This window comes from Micropterus dolomieu, linkage group LG11, assembly GCF_021292245.1.
Source record: "Micropterus dolomieu isolate WLL.071019.BEF.003 ecotype Adirondacks linkage group LG11, ASM2129224v1, whole genome shotgun sequence".
Taxonomy (NCBI): Eukaryota; Metazoa; Chordata; class Actinopteri; order Centrarchiformes; family Centrarchidae; genus Micropterus; species Micropterus dolomieu.
In genome coordinates this window covers 8,103,202-8,117,076 of record NC_060160.1, presented here as the reverse complement: position 1 = coordinate 8,117,076, position 13,875 = coordinate 8,103,202, and the positions used below count along the sequence as shown (strand labels likewise).

At 41.1% G+C, this 13,875-nt stretch overlaps 1 protein-coding gene across 2 annotated transcripts in view; it reads left to right on the top strand.

Annotated features, from left to right (window-relative positions):
- Positions 1-13,875, top strand: part of syne1b (spectrin repeat containing, nuclear envelope 1b) — an 83,140-nt gene that overhangs the window by 66,303 nt on the left and 2,962 nt on the right. Inside the window, exons 118-144 of one of the 2 annotated variants that reach the window (XM_046061954.1) lie at positions 341-545; positions 701-883; positions 1,015-1,161; positions 1,264-1,418; positions 1,738-1,885; positions 1,973-2,067; positions 2,253-2,487; positions 2,877-3,071; positions 3,358-3,483; positions 3,769-3,924; positions 4,740-4,898; positions 5,226-5,392; positions 5,540-5,702; positions 5,958-6,145; positions 6,280-6,430; positions 6,571-6,753; positions 6,996-7,133; positions 7,840-8,031; positions 8,174-8,501; positions 9,384-9,452; positions 10,277-10,404; positions 10,618-10,744; positions 10,904-11,115; positions 11,324-11,524; positions 11,662-11,790; positions 12,401-12,613; positions 12,870-12,962. In XM_046061954.1, coding sequence (XP_045917910.1) covers positions 341-545; positions 701-883; positions 1,015-1,161; positions 1,264-1,418; positions 1,738-1,885; positions 1,973-2,067; positions 2,253-2,487; positions 2,877-3,071; positions 3,358-3,483; positions 3,769-3,924; positions 4,740-4,898; positions 5,226-5,392; positions 5,540-5,702; positions 5,958-6,145; positions 6,280-6,430; positions 6,571-6,753; positions 6,996-7,133; positions 7,840-8,031; positions 8,174-8,501; positions 9,384-9,452; positions 10,277-10,404; positions 10,618-10,744; positions 10,904-11,115; positions 11,324-11,524; positions 11,662-11,790; positions 12,401-12,613; positions 12,870-12,962 — 4,486 coding nt within the window. Of the gene's footprint in view, positions 1-340; positions 546-700; positions 884-1,014; positions 1,162-1,263; positions 1,419-1,737; positions 1,886-1,972; positions 2,068-2,252; positions 2,488-2,876; positions 3,072-3,357; positions 3,484-3,768; positions 3,925-4,739; positions 4,899-5,225; positions 5,393-5,539; positions 5,703-5,957; positions 6,146-6,279; positions 6,431-6,570; positions 6,754-6,995; positions 7,134-7,839; positions 8,032-8,173; positions 8,502-9,383; positions 9,453-10,276; positions 10,405-10,617; positions 10,745-10,903; positions 11,116-11,323; positions 11,525-11,661; positions 11,791-12,400; positions 12,614-12,869; positions 12,963-13,875 lie in introns of those variants that run through there. The other variant, XM_046061953.1, reaches the window with a different exon arrangement.

Genomic DNA, 13,875 nt, shown 5'->3' with positions numbered 1-13,875 from the left:
GTTTGGTGCTGTGACCCACCAACTGCTGAGGGAGTGTCACCCTTCAGTGTCAGATTCTCTCAACAACACCCTTAAGGATGTCAATGCAAGGTAATAATATTTTTTAAATAATTAGTCTTAATTTTCAAAGTATAATTTTCACTAAGTGGTTGTCTGTCTATGTGTGGCCCTGCGTGGACTGGCGACCTGTCCAGGGTGTACCAGTGTCAGCTGGGATTAGCTCCAGCCCCTCCGCGACCCTGTACGCAGGATAAGCGGCTGACCATGGATGGATGGATGGATGGATGGATGGATTATTTACATTATCCTTTATATTGAACCATGTCACATTTGCACTTAGATGGACTGGCTTACTAGAAGAGATTGCTGAGCGTCTGAGAAGCAGCAAAGCCCTGCTTCAGCTATGGCAGCGCTACAAGGAGCTTTATGAGAAAAGCTGCAGCAGCATCCAGCTGCAGGAGGAAAGGGCAGACCAGCTCCTCAAGCTCGCCTGCAGCAAGGACATCGCGGATGAGGAAGTGTCCAACTGGATCCAAGAATGCAGCGTGAGTGAGGCCACAGCTTAGTTACTGATGTCTGATTTTACATCTCAACAACTTTTGCACATCAGTGTGCCTCCCAATAGATGCTTTTTTTTCAAGTAGGATTTTGTTGTTTTTTTAGTTACTGTACTGATAATTTTGTGGGTGTTTTGTCTCAGGAGGCGCTTCGGTCCCAAGCTCCAGTGCAGGCCTCCATGCAGGTTCTCCAAGAACTAGGAGATCAGTTGAAACAGCAGGTGGACACATCATCAGCATCTGCCATTCAGTCAGATCGTCTCTCTCTCACACAACGGCTGGCTGCTGTGGAACAAGCGCTTACTAGACAGCTCACCACACTGCAGGTAGAAAAAATATTAAATTATTATTAAATATTATGAGAAATACTTTTGACTAGTTATCTATTGTCATACTGTAATCAGTCACCCAGTCAGAATCATGAATTTTACATATATGGGTTGCTTACATTTCTCAGACTGGAGTTCAAGACTATGAAACCTTTAATGATCAGCTGGATTCACTGGGGTGCTGGGTAGTTGAAGCTGAGGAGGCTCTAAAGGTACAAGATCCCAACAGCTCCACGGACCTGACAGTCATCCAAGACCGTATGGAGGAGCTCAAGGTTTTTTTTGTTTGTTTTCCTTTTGTCCCTTATTTGAAAGAATCAGTTTTACTGATTGTCCAGACATTGAGAAATTAAAATTTCTCTCCTGTCCTCCTACAGAGGCTCATGCTTAAATTCAGTAGTATGGCTCCTGAACTGGAACGTCTTAATGAACTCGGTTACCGGCTCCCTCTTAACGATTCAGAGATTAAGCGCATGCAGAACCTCAACAGGAGCTGGTCAACAGCCTCAGCACAAACTACAGAGAGATTCAGGTATGACACATAAAAATATGGTAAAAGGCAAAGAAAAAATGTGCAAGCCTTTCCCAAAGGTGGTTAAAATGCTCTACATCCATTTCTGAAAATAAATGTTTAAATAAACGTGGCCATCCCAGTACCGTTTCAAGACAATCTACAGAAGTTAAAACTAGATTTTAGGTTAAATTAATTGAAAAACTGTGAATGAATGAAGCACAAATAATTTAAGAACACTACAGAAGTACAGTAAAAGCTAATGTGACTGAAATGATGGAATGGGTGGACATCAAAACGTCATATTTTATTCACTTTTTTGCTGTTTGCTTCCTTGCAGTAAACTCCAGTCATTCCTGCTGCAGCAGCAGACCTTCCTGGAGAAATGTGAAACATGGATGGAGTTCTTGGTCCAAACGGAAGAGAATCTGGCAGTGGAGATTTCTGGAAACTACCAGAGTTTGATGGAGCAGCAAAAAGCTCATGAGGTTATAGTCCCTTTGAAGTAAAAGACACTGAAACTGCTTATTATTTAAATGTATGGATTCATTAATCATCAATATGCTGTCTTCCAGTTATTCCAAGCCGAGATGTTCAGTCGGCAGCAGATCCTCCACTCTATTATCAGTGATGGACAGAGGATGCTAGAACAGGGTCAAGTAGATGACAGGTAAAGATCCCAAAATCACTGTGTTTCTAATCTGCTAGTCATTACTTCACCCACCATTTAATAGCTTATACAATTTTACCATGAGTAGAAGATTGCTAGACATAGTAAATCCATTGCTCTTTGTGTACCACAAAAGAATCTGTAACAAGTCTTCCTTTCCTTAATATTACTTCCCCCTCCTGCAGAGATGAGTTCAACCTGAAGTTGGCTCTCCTGAGTAACCAGTGGCAAGGCGTAGTGCGGCGTGCTCAACAGAGGCGGGGCATCATTGACGGTTTGATCCGCCAGTGGCAACGCTACAGAGAAATGGTGGAGAAGCTGCGCAAATGGCTGGTGGAGGTCTCCCACCCTGCAGAAGCCCTTCAGGCAGGGTCTACAGTGCCTCTTCAACAAGCCCGCTCCATGCTGGACGCTATCCAGGTACATGGTGTCAAAGCTTACAAAGTACACATCTCTGATTTATCTAGATGGGTGCTGGAAACAAATATATACAGTTAGTCCACCCATTAATCTCTCAGGAACAGGAATATATTCCTCAAATTGATTAATGTTTTAGTCCCAGTGGATCTTTGTCAGGGTGACTAAAAATTATTAAGCAGTGCCTCCTGGCAAAAAGATCAAATTCTTGATCAATGAAAAAGGGGGCTTAAAAATGAATATGGTCTCATTGTTCTTGATGTGATAAACCCCATGTATCTGATCCTCCAAAATAAATAACTGTACATTTATATATGTTGGTTGGGCAGGAGATTAATGGGTCTGTGTGTTGATAATTAAGAATTATTTTATCTGAGTGTTTTACGTTCCAGCTGAAGGAAAAGGTGCTGCAGCGTCAGCAGGGCAGCTACATCTTGACAGTGGAGGCTGGCAGGCAACTGCTCCTGTCAGCTGATAGCCGGGCAGAGGTGGCCCTGCAGACCGAGCTAACTGAGATCCAGGAGCGATGGAAACATGCCAGCATCTGCCTGGATGAACAGAAGAAAGAATATGCCACCTTGTTGAAGGTAAACAAGACAAATTGCCAGCTGGTTGTGGAGTACAGGGAACTTAAGGAGACATTAAAAGGATATTAGAAATGTTTTTGCATTTTAGGTGCATGTTGGTATGCTTTTTTTTGTTTTCAGAACTACTATCAAGAGGCACAACCTTTTACTTGAGGTTCAAATGGGGAATGCTAAACATATAGTTCAAATTAACGGAGAAATAACTTATAAATAAATTATTAAATGTTACTAAATGAATAAGTTATATAGTATTGATGCAGTTGCAACCATTTTTTGTCGTGTATAGGACTGGGAAAGGTGTGAGAGAGGTATTGGTGGATCACTGGAAAAACTTCGAGCCTTCAAACGGCAGCTCTCTCAGCCCCTTCCTGATCACCACGAGGATCTGCAAGCTGAGCAAATGCGTTGCAAGGTAACAGCCATCTCCATGCATTTTTCAGTAATTTCCAAAAGAGGTACTTTTACACAAAGGAAACTTTACATACCAATAACAAAAGGCTGAAATTCAACATCGCTTTGGGGATCTTGAACTAAAAAGTGTAGAATCAGTGTAGAGTTTTTTAATAACTCAGCTGACTGTAAAATACATTTAACTAACATTGTCGTTCAGATCATAAGGTGTTGATAAAAGTCTGGAATATTTACAAATTAATAAATAATTATAATTAATAATATTACTTTTGTTTCAACATAACAGGACTTGGAGAATACATTTGATGGCTGGACTGGGGATCTGGCCCATCTGAATGTGCTGCGAGAGTCGTTGTCTTGTTACATCAGTGCTGACGACCTGTCTGTACTGCAGGAGCGAATTGAGCTGCTGCATCGACAATGGGACGAAATCTGCCACCAGGTATAGTGCACTCCACAGGACCTGTGCATAGCTGACTTTCTGAATATACTGTATACTGTGTATCTGATTAGCTACTGGTGGCTTTATTGAAATAAAACAATGGACAATTACGTCATTGTCATGCCCTGCACCACACAGCATTAACCATGTAACACTCCAGCTGTCTGATACACTGGTCTTGTCTCTGCAGTTCCTTGAGATACCAAATGGTGGTGCTGGTGACAAACAAAATCACAAGACTTATACTTGTCAGACATGTGGATGAAAGGCAATATTTATATTGCTAGTGAGTTTTAGAAATGCAACTTAATCTTATGGAAGTTCACACAGAGACTTTCAATTTATAGTATAAGAAAAGGATAAAATATCTATTACAACAAAAGCATTTTCTCTTTGTTTTTTTTCTGACATTCACTTGCACATTTGGAAATAAGCTGCAAGCTCTGAATACAGTTTGCCCTGTTCCTCAGATGACTTAAATGTATCTTAAAATGACATTTCACTACAAAATAAAAAAAAAAAAGGAATTTTCCTGTCTGCAACAGTTGCTTCCGCGTACAAAGTGAAACCTCAAGGTCATAGTTTTTTTCACAGTTGCATCCTGTGTAGAGTCGATAAAACACGCACACAGGAAACACACAGAAGCACACGCTCGCTGCTTGATGCAAATTAATCAGTCATGGTGCAGTGATCTCTCTGATCTCTGTTTCCTTGTGAGACTTTTTGACATGAATGCACCTTTGTTTAACATGCATTGATTATGCATTTTGCACAGCAATGCACTAAAATGAATATATATTGCTGTTCCTCTGTAGCTGTCACTGCGCAGGCAGCAGGTGAGTGAGAAGCTAAATGAGTGGACTGTATTCAACGAAAAGTACAAGGAGCTCTGCGAGTGGCTCACCAACATGGAGAGCAAGGTTTCCCAAAATGGAGACATCAGCATTGAGGAGATGATCGAGAAGCTTCGCAAGGTAAACAGAAAGATGTGGTGGACACAGGCAACTCAGACATATCTGACTTTTAGTTATTGTGCAAAATTTGGCTTCAGTACAGTTAGTTGTTTTTAAATATGCAGCTAGTGCCAACCAAGCTACTTATCACCATGTTGACATCTGCATTTTCTCATTATTTATGCCTTCTTTAAACATTTGGGTGCACTACACTCAGTGATGTAACTGTCATTCATCCTCATTGCCTCAGTTAAATCACTGACTCTCAATCACACGCAGTTGCTTTTAAGTACAGCATTCAAACTTGTTAAATCCTTTACACGCTGGTTGTGTTGCATTGTGTGTCAGGACTACCAGGAGGAGATCACTGTCGCTGAGGAAAACAAGCTGCAGCTGCACCATCTGGGAGAGCGCCTGGCCAGAGCCAGTCACAAGAGCAAAGCAGCTGAAATCGAACAAAAACTCAACAAAGTCAGCGACCGCTGGCAGCACCTCCTGGATCTCATCGGAGCCAGGTGAAAAGACACACCTGTGTATTTAAATAGTCCTGTAATTTGTTCAAGCACATGCAGAATATGACAAAAATAAATTTGCTTTCCATCCTTGGTTAGACTATCTTGCATTATATTGTTATGATAGAGTTTAATGAATTATGTTAATAGAGTGAAGAAGCTGAGAGAAACTCTGGTGGCTGTGCAGCAGCTGGATAAGAATATGAGTAGTCTTCGCTCCTGGCTGGCCCATATCGAGGCCGAGTTGTCCAAACCCATCTCCTACGATTCTTGTGACTTCCAGGAGATTCAGAGGAAGCTCGATCTGCAGCAGGTAACGTAATGTACAGTACAGTGCGTTAGATATGTAAAACATTCTAGATTTTATTATATTAATGTATCAATTCAATTTTAAATACTTGAACTGGAAATCTAAATCAAGAACTCTTTTGTGAATGAATTATATAGTTTTGGTCCTCTAATGGCAAATTAGCTTTTAGTCAGTACTGTCTGATTGTATTAATCTATGGAGGGATAATTCGTACGTACGTACATACTCACTCTCTGTTTATCTTTTCTCACCACTCAGGAGCTACAGCGTGACATAGAGAAGCACAGTACGGGAGTGGCGTCTGTACTGAATCTGTGTGAGGTGCTTCTGCATGACTGTGACGCCTGCGCCACCGATACAGAGTGTGACTCCATCCAGCAGGCAACTCGTAGCCTTGATCGCCGCTGGAGGAGCATCTGTGCCTTGTCTATGGAGAGGAGACTCAAGTAAGATGACAAATGTTGGATGAAAAGAAAAAGAGTGCATAGTATAACATGTAGTTGTTGTTGTTGTTGTTGTCATTTTTGTTATATTACGTTTTCTACTACAACTATATTTCACAAATGTTTCCCTCTGTCAGGATTGAGGAGACGTGGCGTTTATGGCAGAAATTTCTAGATGACTTTGCACGATTTGAGGAGTGGCTGGCCACTTCGGAAAAGACTGCTGCACTGCCCAACTCCTCTGATGTACTGTACACTGTAGCCAAAGAGGAACTTAAGAAATTTGAGGTATTACAAAAGTTTTTTGTGTAAACTGTTAAAAACTTAAACTGAGACAGGACACAGAGTACAAGACATAGTTTTTTCTTGACTCAGAAAGATGGTTCTTTTGATTATTCCCATATTAATACAATTCTTTGTTTCCATAGGCCTTCCAGAGGCACGTCCATGAAAGCCTAACCCAGCTAGAGTTGATTAACAAGCAATATCGCCGCTTGGCCAGAGAAAACCGCACTGACTCTTCCTGTCGTCTGAGGGAGATGGCTCAGGATGCTAATCAGCGATGGGACAACCTGCAGAAGAGAGTGGCATCAATCCTTCGCAGGCTTAAGGTACAAACATTATTACAGTCATTACTTTTGACAAATTTCAATCTTTACATGCATTTCTGAGATTTTCTTCTCACTTTTATTTAAGATGGTAGCATCTGTGTGTTCTGCCTGTTTGACTCTATGTTAATAACGAATGAAGCCATAGAGAAAGCTATATTTAGCTTAATATATACTACATACCTAATACTTGCACAATGTACAAGTAGAGAATTCTAACAGCAGACTGTGTTTCAAATATACAGCACTTTATTAGTCAGAGAGAGGAGTTTGAGACAGCCAGAGACGCCATCTTGGTGTGGCTGACAGAGATGGACCTGCAGCTGACGAACATCGAACACTTTTCTGAGTGTGACATTCAGGCCAAGATCAAACAACTCCGGGTAGGTTTTTCACAATGTTTCAGACCCACAAGGTCTGAAAAGTATTTGCAAAACATACTGAATGATTTCTGAACTTGTATTAACGGCAAGATTTGGCACTTGAGGTTGTCTTGCACACTTAATATAATTTTTTTAAATTCTATAGCAGACTGAGTAATTAAGCAAAATAAAAGTTCACTCGTATAAAGATGTTTTTCTTTATTGGATAGAGTAAGGGTGAGGATGCAGACAGGAAACTGGGGGAGAGAGGGGCATGACACGCAACAAATGTCAGCAGCTGGAGGTAAACCAGCTGCTGACAAGGAACCCCTAAAATAACGTCTCTTTTCAAGAATTCTTACTATGATGCAGAAAGCCTAAATACATTCCTAGGTCTTGATATGTTAAAGAAAACTTTGTAAACACTTTATGCACTTTATCTATTTACACATTTTCTAAAGGTTTTAGATCTCTGTCATCTTGTATATTCTGATATTTTTCATTGTGATAAGCAGCTAGACTGACTGATTGTATTGTTAGTATAACAAGAGAACTATCACACAAGTCATTGTGAACATTTTAATTATCACATCAAATCAGCAAATTAGCATCTGGAAAATGTCGTGGATTTTGAAATTGGGAGTGTAAATGAACCTTGTGTTCAGCATTGAAAAACAGAACTAATGAGGACTTGTTTATCTCTGCGCTTCCTACTCCGGTCCCACAGTCATTCCAACAGGAGATCTCCCTCACTACAGCCAAGATCGAGCACATCTTCCACCACGGAGAGTCGCTGATAGAGAAGAGCGAGCCTCTTGATGCTGCTGTCATCGAGGAGGAGCTAGAAGAGCTGCAGCGCTACTGTCAGGAAGTGTTTGGTCGAGTGGAGCGCTACTACAAAAAGCTCATTCGGCTTCCTGTAAGACCTGAAACTGAGAGTATATCATTTTTTAATGAATCTATGATTTTACAATCTATTGTGGCTCGACTCCAGGCACCAAACAGGGGTCATCTTCAGTCAAATCAGCACAAAGTGTATATGTCATGAACTTTTTTTTCAGCTTGCAGATGATGATACCGAAGTGTCATTCTCGGACCGTGAGCTGGACCTGGACGAGCCTGGAGATTTGTCCAGCATACCATGGAACGAGCGTTTGGGGGATGGCTTCCTGTCACCTCTGCCCTCTTCCGGCCGCTCAGCCTCCCTGGCGGCCCAGCTTCGGACTGAACGCTCAGGCAGGGATACCCCAGCCAGCGTAGACTCCATTCCCCTGGAGTGGGACCACGACTACGACCTGAGCCGCGGGCTGGAGAGCGCCAGCAGGGCCCTGAGAGAGCAGCAGAGTGAGGAGGGAGACTTCCTCCAGAGGCCTGCCTCAGCTTTGTCACGTTAGTTCCCAAACACATACACCATTCTGCTAGTTAAATTGATAATTTTTACTTTTAAGGAAACTTTGATTTAAAACAACTGTGTCGGAGGTATGGTGGCTATTTTTGAGATGTAGGAAACAAAGAATGTTGTAAGAAGGGGGAGCAATCAATCCAGTGCTTCCCATCCTTTTTGGGTTGCGACCCCTGAAGCTAGTGTCTAGTCGCCACCCCTTGCCACATGTTGCATAAGTCTTTGAGTTGTGAGCAGTTCCACCAAAACTTTCCCTAAACTACTCAAGTTGTTTCACTTGAATTATTGTTAATAATTTAATTGTGAATAATTGAATAAATCGAGGCTTGAAGCGGTAAAACGATCCATTATTTCACAAGAAAAAATGTATACAAATATGTCAAGCAGGATAATATTTTTCTTCTTTACTGTCCAATACATCATCTTGCAACCCCCCTGACATTAATCCAGCTGAAGTTTACTTAAGGTTTACAAGACACTAAATGCCAAACAGTAAGGTACAGTTCAATTGCTGACTCTGACATCTGCTCTCTCCATGAGAGTTTACCTACAGGGACTGAATGTTGGCATGATTAGGTAATTATAACTGTTACAAAAAGATAATCTTAGAAAATCACATGTAGCATCAAATGTTTCACAGTTTGGGTTTGAGCAAAAGTTTCAACCATGGACCAAGGAGTATTTGCTAGTACTTGACATGGTTTATTTTAGACACTGGATCGGTAAGGTTTGTCAAACACCATATTGTCAGTACAGTGTATTTTCCTGTGACTGATATATATCTGTGTGGCTCCATCTACCGCATCAAACAAGGTAAAACAGTGTAATGCTCACTGCTGAATGTATGTACTGTATAATGTTTCTTCCAGATGTAGTGATCCCAGAGAGCCCTGAGGCCTATGTTAAACTTACAGAACAAACACTGAGGTCCTCCACTGGTAGGCAACAGCAGACCCCAGCATGCCACAAGTGTTCGGGGCCAGAAAAACAGCTGCACTCTGAGTGAAACCACACTTATAGCCTATTCACTGGCTTTGACTTGATTTGTGTTGTTTTCTTCTCTTATACACACTTTAGGCACACACTATAACCAATGGCAACACTTTCTAACACTGAGGGATAGGGTCAATTCCATTTTGATTTCTACAATTCACTGGTTCTGCATTGGTCTCTAATTCAGCAGAACTGAAATGGAATTCAGCCTAACCCTCCTTTCTAACTGGCTTTCTTAATTTTGTTTGCAGTGTGCTCTGTAGCTAACCCATTTGGATTATTTTAATATCCATTTTGTGTTTCAGAAAAGCATGTTGTTTTTATTGTCACAATGAACAAGTCTGAGCTCTGAACTTCTTGCTGAAGGGCTAAAGATTGTTTAAAGATTTCATAGGCTCCGTTCATACAGAGACATATCGCGCAAGAGAAATGCTTTTAAAGTCTGAACTTTTGTATTTCAAATGAAGCATGCAACATCTAATGCTCGTTTTTTGTCACAGATTCTGTGACAAAAAACGAGCATTATAATGCAGCATATGCAGCAATAACCAATTATCAAACTGTGATGGGCACAATGAGTGACTAGCGGTCGGGAAACCAATTTGCATTCCTGGCTACTTCCTTAATCACATTTTTTGCTCTCCACATCTTGTATTTCTGTGTCTGAACGGGGCCTTATCTCTTCTTGGGTTATAAAACATATTTACGAGTAACAATTATGATTGAATATTTGATCTGCAAAGATGACCAGGTGATGTTGTGTCTACAGGCGAGGTTGCCTCTATGGACTCACATATGCACCCTCTTGATGCCAGCCGTTTCCACCTGCAACAAACGGACAGCAGCCGCAGTCGCACACCCACAAGCACAGAACTGGATGCCTCATACATGGGATATGTATGTGTTACTCCATAAAAAAATTTGCACTAAACTGTACATAAAGTCATAATGAATTCTGTTTTGTCTATTTATGTGTAATTTAACAACCAACCAGTCAAATCTTTTAGCTTACCACCTTCCAATGATTTCACTTTTAGAGTAGCACTTACTTAATTATCCAGTATAAAAGTCTTTGTTATCGTTATAACCTGACATACATCCATTCTGTAGATGCGGCTGCTGGGTGAGTGTCGTGGCAGTATTGACACTGTGAAGAGGATGGGCGTTGAGCTGAAGGAGGAGGAAGACTCTGTATCTGGACTGGCAGATCCCAGTAGCTCAGAGTCCCAGACATCAGGTAATACTGCACCACAACCTTGTCCTGCACACATGTATTCTACATTTCCATACATTTCAATTGTGTGTAAATGTTGCGGAGCTTTTATCCAGTAGGATACAACTCTGGTAAATTCAACTTACATAGTGTATCTTTTTTCTCTTACACCCTGCAATCTAGGAGTGATTGAGCGCTGGGAGCTCCTGCAGGCTCAGGACCTCAGCAAAGAGATGCGCACAAAGCAGAACCAGCAACAGTGGCAGCAGCTGAACTCTGACCTGAACAATGTTTGGACTTGGCTGGGAGAGACGGAGGAAGAGCTGGAGCAGCAGCGAAGGCTGGACCTTAGCACAGACATCCAGACGATTGAGCAACGCATCAAAAAGCTCAAGGTATTATTGTTTTCTTATTGATATTAACTTTGTATTGAATTTGTCTCTTTTATTTGTTGTTTTTTTTTTTATATCATAGTTATTTCTTTTTCATATGGTTTAAAAAAAAATGTACAAAAAAAGCTCAAATTGATTGGCAAACCAACTTCACAGCCTCAGCATGGACGACCGCCTTCATTTACTGTAAAATGTAAATGTTTGTCTACAGGAGCTGCAGAAGGCTTATGACAAGCGCAAGGCTATTGTGCTGTCCATCAACCTGTGCAGTACTGAATTTGTGCAGTCAGACACAGAGGAGTCCCGACAGCTACAGGCCAAACTGAAAGACATGAACAACCACTGGGACAAACTGGGCAGCTCACTGGAGGAGTGGAGGTCTTCGTTACAGGAAGCTCTCATGCAGTGTCAAGTAGGTGACAGTCATCACCTTTAGATCAGGGGGCTTAATGGGCAGTTGTTCTGAATGTTAATGTGAGATTGTTTCCTAGAGCGGTAATTACGCATATAGTTGAATCTCTACTTGCCTGCTCCATATCTGACTAATAGGACTTCCATGAGATGAGTCATGGTCTGCTGCTCTGGTTGGAAAACATCGACCGCAGGAGGAATGAGGTGGTTCCCATTGACCCCATCCAAGACAGTGACACTCTCCATGAGCATCATAAAACACTTACGGTAAAGAACTATAATCTATATGGTGCAAACATATTATCTACATAAATATATAAAGACAGCTCAGGAGGTTACAGTGGAACAACATTATATTTATGAACACTAACACTATCTTTTGTAATCAATACACGTTCAAATTGTTGTAGCCATATGGCAGTCCATTGTACTAGGGGGTTTGCTTAGTAGTAACAATGAGGGACTGTACTGCAATTTTTATTATATATTTTATGTGGGAGTTTATATTTTAACTCCCACATAAAAACCTTTGTGACTTCTCAGCCTAGACCTACAGTATTTTGTCTTTCCTGTTACCCTCTATTAAACAATAATCGATAATGTCTTAAAATAAAAAAATATATAAACTATATCCTTAAATTGTTATTACAAGTATTGCATTCAAAACTGTAAAATGAAAATTACATAATAGAGGTTACTTTTTTCAAATCGTTTATTGAATATAAAAAACCAGTATATTTTGTCTAATTTAACTTTGAATGGTCATGGTTTTGGAAACTAACTGTGAGTCCAGGCAAAACATATACATCCTGATTAAATGGACTCAAATTCTCCTACTGTTTTTAGAATTCATGTCTGAAATTCACAATCTCCACAGCAAATCCGCCAGGAGCTGCTGGACTCACAGCTCAAAGTCGCCTCGCTTCAAGACATGTCCCTCCAGTTGCTGGTCAACTCTCAGGGCAGCGACTGCATGGAGGCAAAGGAGAAGGTTCATGTTATTGGAAATCGCCTCAAACTGCTGCTAAAGGAAGTAACCCGAGACCTCAGAGAGCTGGCCAAGACTCTGGACATCACAAGCAGTCAACAGGTATATCTTCACTTACTGTATACCTGTGCAGTGTCACATGTACGACTGTGATACTTAACCTTGTGGATGCAGTTGTTAGTTTTAGAGATTTTACAAACAGCCTACTATCAGCTTTCACCAGGGGCCCAATTATTTTTTTTAAAGGGACAGGTTTGGCCCACAGGCGCTATTTGCCCACCACTGTCTGATCTTTAATGTATTTCTTACTGTCTCTCTCTTATTTTCTCTCTTTTTGTCTAAACATTTCCTTTGTCAGGATCTGTCATCTTGGTCGTCTGCTGATGAGCTGGACACGTCCGGTTCCCTCAGTCCTGTATCAGGAAGGAGTACACCAAGTCGGCGACGATCGGTAACATATACACCTACCAATACATGCTGCGTTATGAGAAGCCAGGTGTTTGCTTACCCCTCTGAGACAATGCATACAGGAACTTGTGCCCCAAATGCCCCGTTTATGGCCATGTTGACCCCTGTCATCCCAAGATCTCTCCTCACACCTTTCTACACTTCCATAACTTTCTTTACACTCCCTCCCTCTTTTACTCTTTTTGCATGTGGTCTATTCCCACAGCAAACCCTGCCAGAAAACTGGGGATTCCTTTCTTTCTAACTTCCTCCTTCCTCCTTCCTTTTTCTTGAACGACTTTTTGAGTTCAGCCCTAGTTGCCAGTTTTGTTTTCTCACAGTATTTTCACACTAAAAAACTTTTGTCCTACAACTCGTTTCTCCTACTACACTTCCCTCTGATTTCTTCTCACTGTGGTTTTGATTTGATTCCTGTAGTGTTATTCTTAGTAATACTGGTGATCATGAAACTGCTAAATTTAGACACGTAGAAACTGGGTTTTTTTGATAGAGAAAGCATGACATCATATTTGTTTTCTATTGTAAGCTACAAGAATGAGAAAGCCTCAGTATTGATTTATTCTTTATCTAAATATCATTCCAAATAAGCATGCCACTGCTTATATTACATATGTTACTAAATGCAAAATTCATGCATCACATTGCATAATTTGTAGCTTCCTATTTGCAATGAATTTGTTGCACTCACAAGCTGAAGCGCTTCAAAGTAGCCGCGCACTTTGAAAAGCCAGATTCCTTGTTCGAATTACAAAATCTATCACCTTCACACATGATTTTGTTGCTGCACTTCTTTCATTTTGGGATTTCTTTTCATCGGTAGCTTTGTCTTGTTTTGCCTGGACTGAAACATACTTTCTTTCTTTTACCCCCCCCCCCCCCCCCCCCCCCCCCCCCCC